Here is a 19,832-nt window from a genome sequence, read left to right as displayed (position 1 = left end):
CAGGTGCCAGGCCGATTTTGTTTGTTTTTTTTTTTTTTTTTGAGACAGTCTTACTGTCACCCTTAGTACAGTGCTATGGCACCACAGCTCACAGCAACCTTTAACTCTTGGGCTTACACGATTCTCTTGCCTCAGCCTCCTGAGTAGTTGAGACTATAGGAGCCCACTACAACACTCCACTATTTTTTGGTTGCAACTGGTGCCATACTAACTTGAGTGACGTGTACCGAGCCATAATATAATTTTTTTGGCTTAGTTTTCAGGCTGATGTCAATATTTCTTTTTTTTTTTTGTAGAGACAGAGTCTCACTGTACTGCCCTCTGGTAGAGTGCTGTGGCCTCACATGGCTCACAGCAACCTCTAACTCTTGGGCTTACGCGATTCTCTTGCCTCAGCCTCCAGAGCAGCTGGGACTACAGACGCCCGCCACAACGCCCGGCTATTTTTTTGTTGCAGTTTGGCCTGGGCTGGGTCCGAACCCGCCACCCTCGGCATATGGGGCCAGCGCCCTACTCACTAAGCCACAGGCGCCACCCTGATGTCAATATTTCTTTTTTTTTTTTTTTTTTTTTGTAGAGACAGAGTCTCACTTTATGGCCCTCGGTAGAGTGCCGTGGCCTCACACAGCTCACAGCAACCTCCAACTCCTGGGCTTAAGCGATTCTCTTGCCTCAGCCTCCCGAGTAGCTGGGACTATAGGTGCCCGCCACAACGCCCGGCTATTTTTTGGTTGCAGTTTGGCCAGGGCCGGGTTTGAACCCGCCACCCTCGGTATATGGGGCCGGTGCCTTACCGACTGAGCCACAGACGCCGCCCAATATTTCTTTTTTTTTTTTTTTTTTTGGTAGAGACAGAGTTTCACTTTATGGCCCTTGGTAGAGTGCCGTGGCCTCACACAGCTCACAGCAACCTCCAACTCCTGGGCTTAAGCGATTCTCCTGCCTCAGCCTCCCGAGTAGCTGGGACTACAGGCGTTCGCCACAACGCCCAGCTATTTTTTGGTTGAAGTTCAGCCGGGGCCGGGTTTGAACCCGCCACCCTCGGTATATGGGGCCAGCGCCTTACCGACTGAGTTACAGGTGCTGCCCAACCGCCCAATATTTCTAATCAGAGTTGTCTATAAAGTATGGAGTAGATTATTAAATAAATTTTTTCTTTTTTTTTTTTTTTTTTTTGAGACAGAGTCTCACTATGTTGCCCTCAGAATGCGTGGCATCACAGCTCACAGCAACCTCAAACTCTTGGGCTTAAGCGATTCTCTTGCCACAGCCTCCCAAGTAGCTGGAACTATAGGCGTCCACCACAGCGCCTGGCTGTTTTTTGCTTGCAGTTGTCATTGTTGTTTAGCAGGCCTGGGCTGGGCTCAGTGTATGTGGCTGGCACTCTACTCACTGAGCTATGGGCACCAAGCCAATTATTAAATAATTTTTTGTAGTATCTTAGTCAAATGGAAATAAAGATTTGTATAGTAGATGTATTTCTAAAGGGAGTTTTATGAGCGAATTAATAATTTAAAAATTTACAAATTTACTAAGGGGCTGTGCCCATAGCTCAGTCAGTAAGTTGTCGGCCACATACACTGAGGCTGGTAAGTTCGAACCCAGCCCGGGCCAACTAAAACAATGACAACTGCATTAACAACAGCAAAAAAACAGCTGGGTGTTTTGGTGGGTGCCTGTAGTCCCAGCTACTTGGGAGGCTGAGGCAAGACAATTGCTTATGCTCAAGAGTTTGAGGTTCTGTGAGCTGTGACGTGACAGCACTCTACCCAGGATGACACCTTGAGACTCTGTCCCAAGAAAATCAGTCAATAAATAAAAATTTACTATGGAAAATGTATTAAATAAGCTTGTTATTTAAAGGAATACTTTTGAAATTAAAAGAATTTTCCTGTTGGCTTGGTGCCTGTGGCTCAAGCGGCTAAGGCGCCAGCCACATACACCTGAGCTGGTGGGTTCAAATCCAGCCTGGGCCTGCCAAACAACAATGATGGCTGCAACCAAAAAATAGCTGGGCTTTGTGGCAGGCGCCTGTAGCCCCAGCTACTTGGGAGGCGGAGGCAGGAGACTCACTTGAGCCCAGAAGTTGGAGGTTGCTGTGAGCTGTGATGCCATGGCACTCTTCCTAGGGTGACAGCTTAGGCTCTGTCTCAAAAAAAAAAAGAAAAAATAGAATTTTCCTTGTTAACTTAATCTATACCTTTTTTATAAGTACTAACCTAAAGTTAATTTGTTTAGTAAAATATAAAGTGGTAAATGAGGAAAAGTCCAATGTAAACTATCTTTCTTAAACTGTGCTTTCATTTTGACAGACACTAACACGTGAACAGAAAGAAGGAGCCTTCTCAAATTTTCCTATTTCTGAAGAAACTATAAAGCTTCTGAAAGGTATTATGAATCTTAATGAGTATGAAATTGAAAGTCTAATAGATTTTATAGAACACTTGTGCTTTTTTTTTTTTTTTTTGGAGAAAGTCCTTTTTTTTGTTATTGTGCCTCTGAGTTATAACTCAGAGTGTATCTTTACACACTGGGCTTAAAAGACTCATGGCTTTTGTTTTAATATTGCACTTCTTAAACTGGAGGTAGTCTTACTTTGTCGCTCTGGGCAAAGTGCTATGGTATCACAGCTCACAGCAACCTCAAACTCTTGGGCTCAAGTGATTCTCTTGCTTCAGCCTCCCACGTAGGTGGGACTACAGGCGCCCACCACAACACCCAGCTATTTTTAGAGACAGGCGTCTCCCTCTGGTTCAGGCTGGTTTCAAACCTGTAACCTGTAACCTCAGGCAATCCACCCACCTCGGCCTCCCACAGTGCTAGGATTAGAGGCATGAACCAGCTTATGCAGCCTTCTCTTGACCAAAAGAGAATATAAAAAGCATAGAGTCATACCTTTTGTTTTTTTTTTTGTTGTTGTTGTTGTTTGTTTGTTTTTAGACAGCATGTCATTGTCACTCTGGGTAAAGTGCTGTGGCATCATAGCTCGCAGCAAACTCAAGCTCTTGGGTTGAAACAATCCTCCTGCCTCAGCCACCTGAGTGGCTGGCACTATAGGTGTGTGCCATCACACCCAGCTAATTTTTCTGTTTTTAGTAGAGATGGGGTCTCACTCTTGCTTAGACTGATCTCGAACTCTTCAGTGCATGCAATCCACCCACCTCAGCCTCCCAGAGTACTAGGATTACAAGTGTGAGCCACTGCACCTGGCCACATAGCTCTTTTTTAATTAATTAATTAATTAATACAATTTTATTTTTATTTTTTTACAGACAGAGTCTCACTTTGTCACCCTCAGTAGAGTATGGTGGCCTAACAGCTCATAGCAACCTCCAACTCTTGAGGTGATTCTCTTGCTTCAGCCTCCCAAGTAGCTGGGACCACTGTTGCCTGCCCAGATGGGGCTGGGTTTGAACCCACACCCTCGGTGTATGGGACTGGCACCCTACTCACTGAGCCACAGGCACTGCCCACTTTTTCTTAATTTAAGCAGTTATTTCTACATGATCATTTTCAGTATTCTGCTCTTTTTTTAGCCTTAAGAATTACATGTATATGCTAAAGTTTAGACCAATTTTTTTTTTTTTTTTTTTTTTTGAGACAAAGTCTCACTTTGTTGACCTCAGTAGAGTGCCATAGCATCACAGTTCACAGCAATCTCCAGCTCTTGGGTTAGGTGATTCTCTTGCCTCAGTCTCCTGAGTAGCTGGGATTATAGGTGTCTGCCACAACACCTGGCTAAGGACCAATTTTTTTTTTATAATTCTTTTTTTTTTTTTGAAACAGAGTCTGCTGTAGAGTGCCATAGCATCATCTTATCTCATAGCAAACTCAAATTCTTGGGCTTAAGCAATCCTCTTGCCTCAGCTTCCTGAGTAGCTGGGACTATAGGCAACTGCTACAATGCCTAGCTACTTTTACAGATGGGGTCTTGCTGTTGCTGCCCAAGCTGGTTTCGAACTCCTAAACTCAAGCACTCCACCTGCCTTGGCCTCCCAGAGTGCTAGGATTACAGGTGTGAGCCATTGAAAACTGGCCTTGTAATTTCCTTTTTTTTTTTTTTTGAGACAGATTCTCATTAGGTTGCCCTCAGTATAGTGCAGTGGTGTCACAGCTCACAGCAACCTCAAACTCTTGGGCTTAAGCGATTCTTTTGTCTCAGCCTCCCAAGTAACTGGGACTGCAGGTGCCCACCACAATGCCCCGCTATTTTCTTGTTGATGTTGTCATTGTTTAGCTAGCCCAGGCCAACCTTGAACTCAACCAGCCTCAGTGCATGCGGCTGGCACCGTAACCACTGTGCTATAGGCACTGAATCTTTTTTTTTTTGATGAGATAATTTTTCTTTAATTTGTTGCCACAAGAGGGATTTAAAAAATATTCATCAAGGGCGGCGCCTGTGGCTCAAGGAGTAGGGCGCCGGTCCCATATGCCAGAGGTGGTGGGTTCAAACCCAGCCCCGGCCAGGAAAAAAAAAAAAAAAAAAATATTCATCAAAAGATTCTTACAGAAATTTTCGGAGCTTCTTTTAGAAGGAATCCTGTAGCATGAATAGATTCAAATCAATAGGTTCAAGTCATGATTGCAGCACTGGGTGGAAGGCAGGCTCCTTCCTCTTGCCTGTCTCCACACCTGTGAACTGTTTTGGTGTTCTTGGACTTGGCACTCAGTTGAACTGCCTTGGGGAGAGCTTGAGCAGGAGTGTGGAGAACTTTGGGCATTGTCTGGGGCCCCAGACTGAGCCACTGAGCTGGGCGCAGGAAGCCATTGTGAAAGAACTCGGAACCTTTTTTTTCTTGAATATAGGAAGTTTTTTTTTTTGTTTGTTTTGAGACAGAGCCTCCAGCTGTCACCCTGGGTGGAGTGCTGTGGCATCACAGCTCACAGCAACCTCCAACTCCTGGGTTTCAGGCAATTCTCCTGCCTCCGCCTCCCAAGTAGCTCGGACTACAGGTGCCTGCCACAGCACCTGGCTATTTTTTGGTTGCAGTCATTATTGTTGTTTGGCAGGCCTGGGGCTAGATTCGAACCTGCCAGTTCAGGTGTTTGTGGTTGGTGCCTTAGCTGCTTGAGTCACAGGCAGCGAGCCTAAATAAAGAAAGTTTATTTAGCTCCTGGTTTTGGAGGCTGGGAAGCCCAAAAGCATAGTGCTGTTATTTGGGGATGTAATTCCTTTTTTTTTTTTGAAACAGGTTCTTGCTCTTTCACCCCGGCTGGAATGCAGTAGCCTAATCACTGTAAGGTCAAACTCTTAGGCTCAAGCAATCCTCCTGTTTCTGCCTCTGAAGGAGCTAGGACTGCAGGTGTCTGCCACTGCACCCACATATTTTTCTTTTTTTTTTTTTGGCAGTCTCAAGCTGTTGCCCTGGGTCAAGTACCATGGTGTCACAGCCCACAGCAACCTCCAACTTGGGCTTAAGCAATTCTCTTGCCTCAGCCTCCCAAGTAGCTGGGACTACAGGCACCCGCCACAACACCCGGCTATTTTTTGGTTGCAGTTGTCATTGTTGTTTGGCAGGCCTGGGTTGGATTTGAACTCTTCAGCTTTGGTGTATGTGGCTGGTGCCCTAGCCGCTTGAGCTCTAGGCGGTGAGCCAATTTTTCGATTTTTTATATACACAGGGTTCTGTTATAGCCACTGTGCCCAGTCCCAATTTTTTCGTAATTCCTGTTTGTAGTCAGAATGTTGCTAGGTGGTGTGTCTTTAGGCAAACATTAAGGAATCAGGATTGTCATTTTTAGTGAATATATTTTTTCCTAATACTAGTCTTAAGGAAGTGTTTTAATGAAATCTTCATTTTACAGGTCGAGGGGTAACATATCTCTTTCCTATTCAAGTTAAGACCTTTGGTCCTGTATATGAAGGAAAAGATTTAATAGCTCAAGCACGGACAGGAACAGGAAAGACATTCTCTTTTGCCATCCCCTTGATTGAAAGACTCCAAAGAAATCAAGAAACAATTAAAAAAAGCCGCTCACCAAAGGTAATCATTATAGGGAGTTAAAGGTTTAAACTTTAATGCAGTGATTTTATCAACCAGTGTGCCTTAGTATACTGCCACAAAAGGATCGTATTTGTGCTCAGAAAATTTTTAAACATCATTAATTGAATTGTTTTTGAAAGAAGCTCAAAGTTCAGTAAGTATATATTTTTTTAATTTTCTTTTCGGGCTCAGTATTTTTGCTCTTTTTTCGATCAACATAATTTGTGTCGTGGAAGTTTTTTTTTTTTTTACTAGCAGAAACATTTTTATTTATTAACCAAAGAGAGGAACCTAATTAAACCAGCACTTTGAAATAGTTGCATGTAAAATATCTATGATAAAGATAATTGGATACAGTAATGAAAAAAGAAAAGCAGTATGGAGGCTTGCTCATTGAACTGAGCTTGTTCATTCTCGTAACTAATTCCTGCCAAGAGTGATGATGGAATTTTTTTTTTTTTTTTTGTAGAGACAGAGTCTCACTGTACAGCCCTCAGGTAGAGTGCCGTGGTGTCACACGGCTCACAGCAACCTCTAACTCTTGGGCTTACGCGATTCTCTTGCCTCAGCCTCCCGAGCAGCTGGGACTACAGGCGCGCGCCACAATGCCCGGCTATTTTTCTGTTGCAGTTTGGCCGGGGCTGGGTCCGAACCCACCACCCTCGGCATATGGGGCCGGCGCCCTACTCACTGAGCCGCAGGATGATGGAATTTTTATTCTACTTTTTCAGAGACCCGAGTACAGGTGACAGTGTTCATGATGGATTCCACCACTAATTTCCCATCTGTTAATTTTCTTGTTACTGTGCTTTTTTTCCCATCCCATTCTTGATGTTGAACCAATGCTCCATGTGTATAGTTGAGACAGTCTTGAGCTTTTCTGCCATCAGCTGTATTTTCTTCAAACTTCTCTCCCAAGACACAAGAAAAACTGTGTTGTTTTCAAAGTGCTTTCAGTTTTTATGGTGAGGTTTTTGCCGTCACAAGTGATGATGCAATCTGGTTTGGCCATTGCACCCGTTTTTTGCAGAGCTAGCCCCACTCCTAGTTCCTTCATTCATCAAAGCCTTTGCTGTCCACCAGGCGCCATCTTCCTACAAGCTGCTGAACGGTGGCCATGGTGGGCGCAGGCAGCGGGCAGGCAGCACGAGCAGAGGAGGGTCTGGCGTGGGGCGCTGTGTGTCATGGAAGTTTAACTTCACACTTTTAAGTTCAAGTGTGCTGTGGGATAAAAGAGATTGAAAAACACTGCTCTGATGGAAAGGGAAAGAAAGAGTTATGCTCATCCAAAGCTTTAGTACCTAAGCTCAAAGGTAGAATAGTTAGCTCTATGGCATAAAGCAAAAATATATTGATGTTCACAGAAAGAAATTACAAGCAAAGCTAAAGTGAAGTGTGTTTTTTTCTTTTTTTTTGTTTTTGGCTGAGGCTGGGCTTGAACCTGCTACCCCCAGTATATGGGGCCGGCACCCTACTCCTTGAGCCACAGGTGTCGCGCCCAAGTGAAGTATTAAGTTATTCCATATGAATGTAGCTTGTGTGCCTGCTTAGACGACTTTGATAAATCGGTATTGTTAAGCCAGCTTATCTTATTTTAGTAGTATTTATGGTTAATGTATTTAGTAACCCTTTTCTTCTCTTTTTTTCAGTCCTGACCTTACATTTTTTTTTTTTGAGACAGAGTCTCACCATGTTGCCCTTGGTAGAATGCCAAAGCTCACAGCAACCTCATACTCTTGGGCTTAAGTGATTCTCTTGCTTCAGCCTCTCACATAGCTGGGACTATAGGTGCCCGCCACAACGTCCGGCTATTTTTTGTTGCAGTTATCATTGTTGTTTAGCTGGATCAGGCCAGCTTCAAACCCACCAGCTTCTGTGTATGTGGCTGGTGCCGTAACCACTGTCAGTGGAGCCCTGACCTTAACTTTTTTTGTTGTTGAGACAGAATCTTGCTCTGTTGCCCTGGGTATAATGTCGTGGCATCATAACTTACAGCAACCTCAAACTCTTGGGCTGAAGCAATCCTCTTGCTTCAGTTTCCTCAGTAGTTGAGACTACGGTTTCATGCCATCATGCCTGGCTATTCTGTTTTTTGTTTGTTTGTTTGTTTTTGAGACAGAGTCTTACTTGGTCACCCTTGGTAGAGTGCTGTGGCATCATAGCTCACCGCAAACTCAAACTCTTGGGTTCAAGTGATTCTCTTGCCTCAGCCTCCCACGTAGCTGGGACTATAGGCGCGCACCACAGCGCCCAGCTATTTTTAGAGGCAGGGGTCTCGCTCTTGCTCAGGCTGGTCTTGAACCTGTGAGCTCAGGCAGTCTACCCGCCTCAGCCTCCCAGAGGCTGAGGATTACAGGCGTTAGCCACTACGCTTGGCCTCTAATTTTTCTACCTTGGGAGAGACAGGGTCTTGCTCTTGCTCAGGCTGGTTTGTAATTCTTGAGCTCAAGTGATCCACCTACTCAGCCTCCCAGAGTGCTGTAAGCCACTGCAAGTAGCCCTGATCTTTACTTTTAAGCAAATGAATTTTCTAAAGAAGAGTTAATTTCTTTGGTTGTATAGTAAATATTCAGAATAATTTATTTTACTGGTTGGCTTCTTAAGAACATTATTGAAATGATATTGCTAGTTTCTGGATTGTTAGGATACTAGAGATCTGTCTTAAATTATAAATAGTAAAATCAAGTAACAGATGGGACTAATAAAATTTTAGCCTAAAATTTGACCTTGTTAGGAGCTGTGCAAACTTTAAGATTTGTAAAATTGAAAAAGAAAAACTTGGTGTTATAACTGGAACAGGTGTGTGACTAAAAGTTTGTTCTTTGAAGGACTCCTCAGTGTTATTATAGTACAATAGCAAATTCATTATTATTATTTTTTTTTTTTTTGAGACAGAGCCTCAAGCTGTCAACCCTGGGTAGAGTGCTGTGGCATCACAGCTCACAGCAACCTCCAACTGCTGGGTTTAAGTGATTCTCTTGCATCGGCCTCCCAAGTAGCTGGGACTAGAGGCCTGGCTATTTTTTGATTATAGTTGTCGTTGTTTGGCAGGCCTGGGCTGGATTCTAACCCACCAGCTCTGGTGTACGTGGCTGGCACCTTAGCCGCTTGAGCTACAGGAACTGAGCCAGTACAATAGCAAATTCATGTATATAAATATAATGAAATGAGAGTAGTTTGGTTTTTTTGAAAGACTCCTGAGTGATACAAAAACAATTTATAATTAAATTATAATGATCTTGGATCAGCTATCTTAAATCAGGTTGGCTGTTTTGGCTTAGAGGATCAATCTTTTGTTGTTGTTGTAGTTGTAGTTGTCATTGTTGTTTGGCAGGCCCAGACCACGTTTGAACCTGCCAGCCCCAGTGTATGTGGCCAGCATCCTACATGCTGAGCTATAGGCACTGAGCCAAGGATGAATCTTTTATGGAGAGTTGTGTTTCTTGGGCAAAATTGGGAAAGACGGCAAGTAATAGAAGTAGGACATGGCTGGGCGTGGTGGCTCACGCCTGTAATCCCAGCACTGTGGGAGACTGAGGAGGGAGAATTGCTTGAGATCAGGAGTTCGAGACTTGCCTCAGTGAGAGTGAGACCCCAACTCATAAAAAAATGGAAAAACCCAGTCAGGTGCCAGGGCAAGCACCTGTAATCCCAGTGACTTCCAGAGGCTGAGACAGCGGGATGCCCACAGGCCAAGTCTGAGGTTGCAGTGAGCTATGACGCCATTGCACTCTGCTCAGGGACATAGGGTGGGACTCTGTCTCAACAACAAAAAGAAAAAAGGAAGAAAGAAATGAAATAGGACATGATCTCAATAGTGCCTTCTCAAGCTTTATTTGTATTAGATAGATGTTAATGGAGTGTCCAGCTCCAGCACTTGTAAGCTGTTTGATCTTGGGTGAGACTTTTAACTTCTGTAAGACATATGTTCCTCATCTATAAAATTGGGATGATAATGCTACCACATAGGTTTTTGTGAGAATAAAATTAGATAATTTCTGTAAAGCATTAGTGCCTGGCACATGGTGACTATTCACTTATTCATTCAACAGATATTTTTGAGTTTCTTTTCTTTGTCAGGCAATGTTTTAAGTATGAGGAATACAGTAACTCAAACTGACATAAGTTCTTGGAGCTTACATTTTATTTTTTTTTTTATTTATTTTTATTTTTGAGAGAGTGTCTTTGTCGCCCTCAGTACAGTTTGATGTCACAGCTCACAGCAATCTCCAGCTCCTGGGCTTAGGCAGTTCTCTTGCCTCAGCCTCCCGAGTAGCTGGGACTTCAGGCGCCTGCCACGATGCCCAGCTATTTTTGTTGTTGTTGTTGCAGTTCAGCCGGGGCCAGGTTTGAACCTGCCAACCTTGGTATATGGGGCCGGTGCCCTCCTCACTGAGCCACAGGTGCCACCCAGAGCTTACATTTTAGTGGGTGAGATAGACAATCATCAAATAAATAAAATATCAGTATTTTAGGTGGTGTAAGTGCTGAGGAGAAACAAGAAAGGGGTGGGAGATGTGAAAAGAAGCTTAGGAACCTTACTGAGAAAGTGACTTTTGAAGAGACCAGAACGGAGTTCGGGAATATATAATAAACATAAGCTATTGTTTTTATTGCTATTTGTGGTATCTTTAAAATACTTAACAACATTCATGTTGAGATTCCTAGTTTTTTTGTTTTTTTTTTTTTTTTTTTGGCCAGGGCTGGGTTTAAACCCGCCACCTCCAGCATATGGGGTCAGCACCCTACTCCATTGAGCCACCGAGATTCCTAGTTTTAAATGCACTTTTAAAAACTTCTCAGTTTGAATTTATGTAGGTCTGTAGAAAAGTATCATTTTGTTTTTTAACCCTTTTGCTCAGGTACTTGTTTTGGCTCCAACAAGGGAACTGGCAAACCAAGTAGCCAAAGACTTCAAAGATATAACTAGGAAGCTCAGTGTGGCATGTTTTTATGGTGGAACATCATATCAAAGCCAAAGTGAGTAAACATGGATGACAGTAATGCATGCTACTTAAATCTAAAGAAATGTGAAAGTATATATTTTGCTACTTAAATCTAAAGAAATAATACAAAAGTGTATATTATATTTTTATGTTTATCTGGCATTTCTCTCCTTTCACAGTTAATCATATTCGAAATGGTATTGACATCTTGGTTGGGACCCCTGGTCGTATCAAAGACCATTTGCAGAGCGGCCGATTGGATCTTTCTAAACTGCGCCATGTTGTGCTTGATGAAGTGGATCAGATGTTAGATTTAGGTTTTGCTGAGCAAGTTGAAGATATTATTCATGAATCCTACAAAACTGGTATATCCTAATTCAAAATAAGCACAGTCACAGTTATTCTTGATCTTAAAAACTTATGAGTCTTTTATTTCATAGTTTTTATTGTATTGTCCCCTGGTGTTCTAACAAAACTAAAGTTATTCAGTTCTCTCAATGAAAAAGAAAGTAACTCAGCATATTATTTATCTGTTTGCTTAGCTTTTGATATTCTCTTCTATATTTTTTTTTATTGTCAGTAGTTAGATTTACTAACTCATTTTATTGATTTCTTTGTTCATTGTTCTTTCTTGAATTCTCATCTTCCTTCTGGGTTCAGTTCTCTTCATATTGTTCCCCAGTTTTAAAAGTTTAAAGTTTTAATAATTGCAGTGAAGTCTGTATGTTAAAAATACACCCCAAGTTTTTAATTTTTCATTTCTTTGAAGCTTGGGGGGATTTTTAAGAGCTGGCTACATCATGGTTATTAAGAAAACATTTGAATTCTTTTTGTTTATTTAAGATTCTGAAGACAATCCTCAGACTTTACTTTTTTCTGCAACTTGCCCACAGTGGGTATACAAAGTTGCAAAAAAATACATGAAATCCAGATATGAACAGGTTGACCTTGTTGGAAAAATGACTCAAAAGGCTGCAACTACTGTGGAAGTAAGTAGCTTTCTAGTATGATAGATTTTAGTTTTTAGTTGGTATTTACTTTTGAAATTTATTGAAGCTAAACTTAAGTTTTGGGAAACTGTTCAGGTCTAATCTCTCTTTTCTGCTCATAAAAAGATACATGTATATTTCTATAGTTGGAGACTGAGGAGCAGAATAAATAAGGGAAAAAAGATATGTGAACAGGCATAGGCACATCCTAACAGGAGACATGCAAACAGCCATAGAGATAGACTTAAAGTATTCATTTATTTGCTTATTTAAAGCAGCTCCAAAGTAAGACTCTGTCTCAAAAACACTGAAAGTGTTTAGAATGTGGTAAAGAAGGTGATTCATATTGAGTAGAAGAGAATAATGCTGGGATAATTTGAATTTCTTTTTTTTTTATATTAATATGTATGGATGTTTTATTTTTTATTTATTTTATTTGGGGGGGGGGTTGGGGGTAGACAGAGTCTCAAGCTGTCGCCCTGAGTGCTGTGGTGTCACAGCTCACAGCAACTTCAAACTCTTGGGCTTAAGAGATTCTCTTGCTTCAGCCTCCCAAGTAGCTGGCACTACAGGCGCCCACCACAACACCCAGCTATTTTTGTTGTTCTTGTAGTTCTCGTTGTTTAGCAGGCCCAGGCCCCCCTTGGTGCACGTGGCTGGCGCCATAACCACTGTGCTACGAGCACTGAGCCTTTTTTTTTTTTTTTTTTTTTTTTTTTTTTGAGACAGAGTCTCACTTGGTCACCCTCAGAGTGCTGTGGCATCTTAGCTCACAGCAACTTCAAATTCTTGGGTTCAAGCGATCCTCTTGCCTTAGCCTCCCAACTAGCTGGGACTATAGGTGCCCGCCACAACACCTGGCCATTTTTTAGAGACAGGGTCTTACTCTAGCTCAGGCTGGTCTCAAACCTGTGAGCTCAGGCAATGTACCCATCTTGGCCTCCCAAGTGCTGGGATTACAGGCATGAGCCACCCTGCCTGGCCCCCCCAAAAAAAATTTTCTGAAAGATTAAAAAAATAAAGTTGTAAAGTAACTTAAAGCAGATATAGGTGAATAGTTACTTGATCTCAGGAAGGAGAATGCTTTTCTAAACATGCAAGTCAGAAGAAGAGTCCATTAGGGAAAAAATTAAAAATTTTGACTTTATGAAAATTAAACTAATAGTATACTAAAAAAATTAAAGATAGGGCGGCGCCTATGGCTCAGTCGGTAAGGCGCCGGCCCCATATACCGAGGGTGGCGGGTTCAAACCCAGCCCCGGCCAAACTGCAACCAAAAAAATAGCCGGGCGTTGTGGCGGGCGCCTGTAGTCTCAGCTACTTGGGAGGCTGAGGCAAGAGAATCGCTTAGGCCCAGGAGTTGGAGGTTGCCGTGAGCTGTGTGATGCCATGGCACTCTACCGAGGGCCATAAAATGAGACTCTGTCTCTACAAAAAAAAAAAAATTAAAGATAATATTTACAGTATTTATGATAGGTATGTGCCATATTGTCAGTTTTCCATTTAATAGATGTTTTATATCTGTAATGGAAGAATTAGGCTAGGTGAACAATGCAGTAGTTAAAAAGAATGAATTAAGAATGAGTGTTGAAGGGCTGGGCAAGGTGGCTAACGCCTGTAATCTTAGCACACTGGGAAGCCGATGCAGGTGGATTGCTTCAGCTCACAGGTTTGAGACCAGCCTGAGCATGAGCAAGACCCCATCTCTGAAAATAGCTTGGCATTGTGGCGGGCTTCTGTAGTCCCAGCTATTTGGGAGGCTGAGGCAAGAGAATCATTTGAGCCCAAGAGTTTGAGGTTACTCTGAGCTATGACGCCAGGGAACCCTACTGAGGGCAACAAAGTGAGACTTTGACTCAAAAAAAAAAAAAAAGGCCGGCAGGCTCGGCGCCTGTGGCTCAAGCGGCTAAGGCGCCAGCCACATACACCTGACCTGGCGGGTTTGAATCTAGCCCGGGCCTGCCAAACAACAATGACGGCTGCAACCAAAAAATAGCTGGGTGTTGTGGCCGGCGCCTGTGGTCCCAGCTACTTGGGAGGCGGAGACAGGAGACACGCTTGAGTCCAGGAGTTGGAGGTTGCTGTGAGCTGTGATGCCACGTACTCTACCCAGGGCAACAGCTTGAGGCTCTGTCTCAAAAAAAAAAAAAAAAAGGCCGGGTGTGGTGGCTCATGCCTGTGATCCCAGCACTTGGGAGGCTGAGGCAGATGGTTTGGCAGAGCTCACAGGTTTGAGACCAGCCTGAGCTAGAGTGAGACCCCCATCTCTAAAAATAGCCAGGCGTTGTGGCGGGTGCCTGTAGTCCCAGCTACTTGGGAGGCTGAGGCAAGAGAATCGCTTAAGCCCAAGAGTTTGAGGTTGGTATGAGCTGTGACGCCACAGTACTCTACTGAGGGAGACAAAACTCTGTCTCAAAAAAAAAAGTGGTGAAAGCCAAATTATAGAATAATATGTACAAAATCACACGAGTAATGCTAAATGTATTCTTTATGTAAATGTGTAAAAATACGTTGGAAGAATAAATATCAAATAATGATTACTTGCAGAAAAGGGGACTGTTACAGTACAGGATGGTCAAAGGAAGCTTTGTATATTTTATAATGGTTAAAAACAGTGGTTCTTAGGTGGTGCCTGTGGCTCAAAGGAGTAGGGCACCGGCCCCATATACTGGAGGTGGTGGGTTCAAACTCAGCCCTGGCCAAACACTGCAAAAAAAAAAAAAAAACAGTGGTTCTCAACTATATTAAAGGGCCGTGGCATTAGGAAAGTTGAGACACACTGGTTAAAAGTTTTACAATAAAAACGTAAAATACAAAGGGCGGCGCCTGTGGCTCAGTCGGTAGGGCGCTGGCGCCATATACCGAGGGTGGAGTGTTCATACCCGGTCCCGGCGAACTGCAACCAAAAAATAGCCGGGCGTTGTGGCGGGCTCCTGTGGTCCCAGCTACTCGGGAGGCTGAGGCAAGAGAATCGCTTAAGCCCAGGAGTTGGAGGTTGCTGTGAGCTGTGTGATGCCACGGGACTCTACCGAGGGCCATAAAGTGAGACTGTGTCTCTACAAAAAAAAAAAAAAAAAAATACGTAAAATACATGAATGGGAAAAAAGTTATTGAGGACATTTTCAAATCTGTACAAAAATTGAATATTACAAGTAACATGATGTATCCATCCCCAGGCTTTAACAGTGATCTTTTTTATACTCTAATACATTCTTCACCCCTGCTTTTGAAGCAACCCCAGTCATCATTTCATTATCATTTAATGGTATATATTTTTAAAATGATAAGTAAAGCCTCTTTAAAAAGAAAAAAACAAACTAAAAGCCACAGTCATTATCACAGTAGAAGTAGAAGAAAAATAATTATTTTTTAAATTTCAGATTAATATGAGGGTACAAATAATTACCTAATATTAATTGCCTATAAATATTATTAAATATCTAGTGTACACACTGCCTTAGTTTTTTCTTTTATTTATTTTATTTAAATGTGGATCCAAATAAGATCCTCACATTTCAGCTAGTTATATGTGTTTTAAATATTTTTTAATCTATAAATTCTTCCTTTTTACTTTGCATTCTTTTTTTTAAAAAACTCATCATTTGATATCTTAAGTTTTCCACAATCTCAGTTTTGCTTATTTGTGTCCCTGTGGTGTTATTTTACATATCGCTTTGTCTTCATTTTCCTTTGAATTGATGATTAGATTGTGGGGTATGATCTGTTTTAGGATTTTTTTAAGGTGGGGAAGAAACAAGACTTCATTGTAGGTAGATTAAGTGCTTCTTAGTTGTCTTCTTTGTGCTTTTCTCTGCTTTTCAGATATTCTGTAATTAATAGATGTTACATTTATTTAAAAACTTTTATTGAGGTATATGGTAAAAAGCACAGATTTAAAATATACAATATAAGTTTTTCCCAACATTTTATAGTAAAAGTTTTCAAATGCACAGGTTGAAAAAATTTTATGATATTCACTGCCATCTGTATTATGTTTTACTGTATTTCCTTTATTACATGTGTATTCATCTCCATATCCATCTTATTTTTTTCCTTTCAATTGCAGAAATGAGTATACTTCCCCATGTTTTTAACTAGAGTGATAGTTAATATTCATAATTTTTTTGTTGAGGTAAAATTCACATAACTAAAGTGAACCATTTTAAATTGTACAATTCATTGTCATCTTTTGTACATATACAGTACAACAAACTTTGTCACCCTTGGTAGAGTGCTGTGGTGTCACAGGTCACAGCAACTTCCAACTCCTGGGCTTAGGCAATTCTCTTGCCTCAGCCTCCTGAGCAGCTGGGATTATAGGCGTCCGCCACAACGCCCGGCTATTTTTTGGTTGCAGTTTGGCCGGGGCTGGGTTTGAACCCACCACGCTCGGTATATACTCACTGAGCCACAGGCGCATTCCAATCACTTCTGTCTAGTTTCAAAGCATTTTCATCACCCAAAAGGAAACTCCATAATCATTAAACATTTATTCCTCGTTCCCTCTCTTCTTTAGCCCCTGTCAACCACCAGTCTTTGTATTTCTATGGATATATCTGTCTAGATATTTCATTGACAGTCACGCACCGCATAATGATGTTTGGTCAGTGATGGACTGCATGTGTAATGATGGTCCCATAAGATTATAATGGAGCTGTCTTATATAGGTGTACTGTTTTTCTTTTATGCCATGTTTTTACTGTACCTTTTCTATGTTTAGATACATTTATTTATTTATTTTATTTTGGAGCAGAGTCTCATTTCGATGTCCTCGGAGTGACATCGGAGTACTGTGTCGTTACAGTTTATGGCAATCTCAAACTCTTGGGCTCAAATGATGTTCTTGCCTCAGCCTCCTGAAAGCTGGGACTAAGGCACCTGCCCATCTGTTTTTAGATCTCGGGTCTCACTCTTGCTCAGGCTGGTCTGAACTCCTGAGCTCAAGCAATCTACCTGCTTCGGCCTCCCAGAATGCTAAGGTTACAGGCATGAGCCACCATGCCCATTGGGGCTCCAGCCTTGTTTAGATAAGTTCAGATACACAAATACTTACCACTATGTTACAGTTGCCTACAGTATTCGATACAGTAGTATGCTGTACATGTTGTAGACTAAGAGCAATAGGACATACCATATAGCCTAGGTATGTAGTAGGCTATACCATCTAGGTTTGTGAAGTACACTCTCAGATCACATACTGATGAAATCACCTAACCATGCATTTCTCAGAATGTTTTCCCATCCTTGAGCAACGTTTGACTGTAAATATAGTCATATGATGTATGACGTTTTGTTTCTAGCTTCTTTCACTTAGTGTAATGTTTTTGAGGTTCATCCATATAATATTTATATAGTCTTTTCTTTCTTTCTTTTTTTTTTTTCTGCAGTTTTTAGCCAGGGCTGGGTTTGAACCCACTACCTCTGGCATATGGGGCTGGTGCCCTACTCCTTTGAGCCACAGATGCCGCCCTATATAGTCTTTTTTTTTTTTTTTTTTAATTAAATCATAGCTGTGTACATTAATGCGATCATGAGGCACCATACACTGATCCTATATAGTCTTTTAAGATTAGGGGTTTTTTTGTTTGTTTTGGTTTTTTTTTTTTTTTTTTTTTTTTGAGACAAAGCCTTAAGCTGTTGCCCTGGGTAGAGTGCTATGACATCACAGCTCACAGCAACCTCCAGCTCCTGGGCTCAAGCAATTCTCTTGCCTCAGCCTCCCAAGTAGCTGGGATTACAGGTTCCTGCCACAAGGGCTGGCTATTTTTTGGTTGTAGCTGTCATTGTTTGGCAGGCCCGGGCTGGATTTGAACCCGCTAGCTCAGGTGTATGTGTCTGGAGCCTTAGCTGATGAGCCGTAGATGCTAAGCCAAGATAAGCTTTATGTAACAGTGAGCCAAACTGTTATGGCTCATGTCGTAAATCCCAGCACTTTGGGAGGGAGGCCTAGGCAAGAGGATTGCTTGAGTCCAAGAGTTTAAGACCAGGCTGAGCAACATAGTAAGACACTGTCTCTACCAAAAAAAAAAACAAAAAAAGACAAAAATCATCTGAGTTTGATGGTGTATGCCTGTGGTCCTAGTTACTTGGGAGGCTGAGGCAAAAGGATTGCTTGAACCCAGGAGTTCCAGTCTGCAGTGAGCTATGATGGTACCACTGTACTCTAGCCTGGGTGACAGAATGAGACTTTGTCTAAAAACAGAAAAAAAATTTACGTGCAGTGAAATACAAAATTTTAAATGTACATTTGCTTAGTTTTAAAAAATTGTGTTTTTAGGGTGGTGCCTGTGGCTCAAGGAGTAGGGCGCTGCCGGCCCCATGTGCCGGAGGTGGTGGGTTCAAGCCCAGCCCCGGCCAAAAACCGCCAAAAAAAAAAAAAAAAGTGTTTTTAACTCAAACCCTAATTAAGACAGTGAATATTACCATCATCCCATGTCCCTTCTCTTTCAGTTCCCCCATCCAGATTTCAGTCATTGTTCTGATTTTTCTTTCACTATATGTTGGTTTTCTCTATTCTAGAACTTCATATACATGGAATCATACTATATATACTCTTTTTCTCTACAAGTTTATTCACCGGGCATAGTTTGAGCCGTGGCATCATAACTCACGGCAGTCTCAAATTGCTGGCTCAAGCAATTTTTGCTCAACCTCTTGAGTGGCTGGGACAACAGGCATCGGCCATAATGCCTGGCTAGTTTTTCTATTTTTAGTAGAGACTAGGTCATGTTTTTTTTGAGACACAGTCTCACCATGTTGCTCTCGGTAGAGTGCTGTGGCATCATAGGTCACAGCAACCTCAAACTCTTGGGCTTAAGCAATTCTCTTGCCTCAGCCTCCCAAGTAGCTGGAACTATAGGTGCCCACCACAACGCCCAGATTTTTCTTTTTTTTTTGAGATAGAGTTTTAACTTTGTCACCCTCAGTAGAGTGCCATGGCATCTCAGCTCACAGCGACCTCCAACTCCTGGGCTTAGGTGATTCTCTTGCCTCAGCCCCCTGAGTAGGTCAGACTACAGGCGCCTGCCACAACACCCAGCTGTTTTTTTGTTGCAATTTGGCCTAGGCCAGGTTCGAACCTGACATCCTTGCTATATGGGGCTGGTGCCCTACCCACTGAGCCACAGGTGTCGCCCTGCCCAGCTATTTTTTTGTTGCAACTGTCATTATTGTTTTAGCTGGCCCAGACTGGGTTCAAACCTGCCAGCCTCAGTGTATGTAGCTGGCACCCTACCTACTGAGCTGTGGGTGCCGAGCTTAGAGACTGGGTCTTGCCCTTACTCAGGCTGGTCTCAAACTCCTAAGCTCAAGCTGTCCACCTGCCTTGGTCTCCCACAATGCTAGGATTACAGGTATGATAGTAGGTTTTTTTAAATTGCTAAATAGTATTCTTTTGTTTGAGTGTACTGTGATTTGTTTATCCTTTCACTTATTGATGGCCATTTGTATATGTTTTTAAGTGGAGTTGAGGAGAGTACTTATAAGTCTCTCAGAAAGACTAATTATTATCCTGATAGAAAAAATGTGGGCAGTGGCTCACGCCTGTAATCCTAGCACTTGGGAGGCTGAGGTGGGTGGATTGCCTGAGCTTACAGGTTCGAGACCAGCCTGAGCCAGAGTGAGACATTGTCTCTAAAAATAGCTGGGCATGGGCGGCGCCTGTGGCTCAGCGAGTAGGGCGCCAGCCCCATATGCCGAGGGTGGCGGGTTCAAACCCAGCCCCGGCCAAACTGCAACCAAAAAATAGCCGGGCGTTGTGGCGGGCGCCTGTAGTCCCAGCTGCTCAGGAGGCTGAGGCAAGAGAATCGCGTAAGCCCAAGAGTTAGAGGTTGCTGTGAGCGGTGTGACGCCACGGCACTCTACCCGAGGGCGGTACAGTGAGACTCTGTCTCTACCAAAAAAAAAAAAAAAAT

At 42.5% G+C, this 19,832-nt stretch overlaps 1 protein-coding gene, 1 non-coding gene and 1 pseudogene across 6 annotated transcripts in view; 1 reads left to right on the top strand and 2 right to left on the bottom strand.

Annotated features, from left to right (window-relative positions):
* DDX50 (DExD-box helicase 50) overlaps nucleotides 1-19,832 on the top strand; it is a 55,216-nt gene that overhangs the window by 10,086 nt on the left and 25,298 nt on the right. For all 5 annotated transcript variants that reach the window (XM_053584606.1, XM_053584610.1, XM_053584607.1 and 2 more), the window contains 5 exons: nucleotides 2,313-2,388; nucleotides 5,806-5,984; nucleotides 10,847-10,964; nucleotides 11,110-11,295; nucleotides 11,774-11,919. In XM_053584606.1, the coding sequence (XP_053440581.1) occupies nucleotides 2,313-2,388; nucleotides 5,806-5,984; nucleotides 10,847-10,964; nucleotides 11,110-11,295; nucleotides 11,774-11,919 (705 nt within the window). The remainder of the gene's footprint in view (nucleotides 1-2,312; nucleotides 2,389-5,805; nucleotides 5,985-10,846; nucleotides 10,965-11,109; nucleotides 11,296-11,773; nucleotides 11,920-19,832) is intronic.
* Nucleotides 2,489-2,619, bottom strand: LOC128582905 (small Cajal body-specific RNA 1). The gene has a single exon (XR_008379323.1). It is a non-coding gene; the product is annotated as a small Cajal body-specific RNA 1 (non-coding RNA).
* LOC128581587 (fatty acid-binding protein 5-like) lies at nucleotides 6,460-7,236 on the bottom strand (annotated as a pseudogene).

This window comes from Nycticebus coucang, chromosome 3 (assembly GCF_027406575.1).
Source record: "Nycticebus coucang isolate mNycCou1 chromosome 3, mNycCou1.pri, whole genome shotgun sequence".
Taxonomy (NCBI): domain Eukaryota; kingdom Metazoa; phylum Chordata; class Mammalia; order Primates; family Lorisidae; genus Nycticebus; species Nycticebus coucang.
The sequence above is the reverse complement of the archived record's forward strand: the minus strand, read 5'-3'. Positions and strand labels throughout refer to the sequence as shown.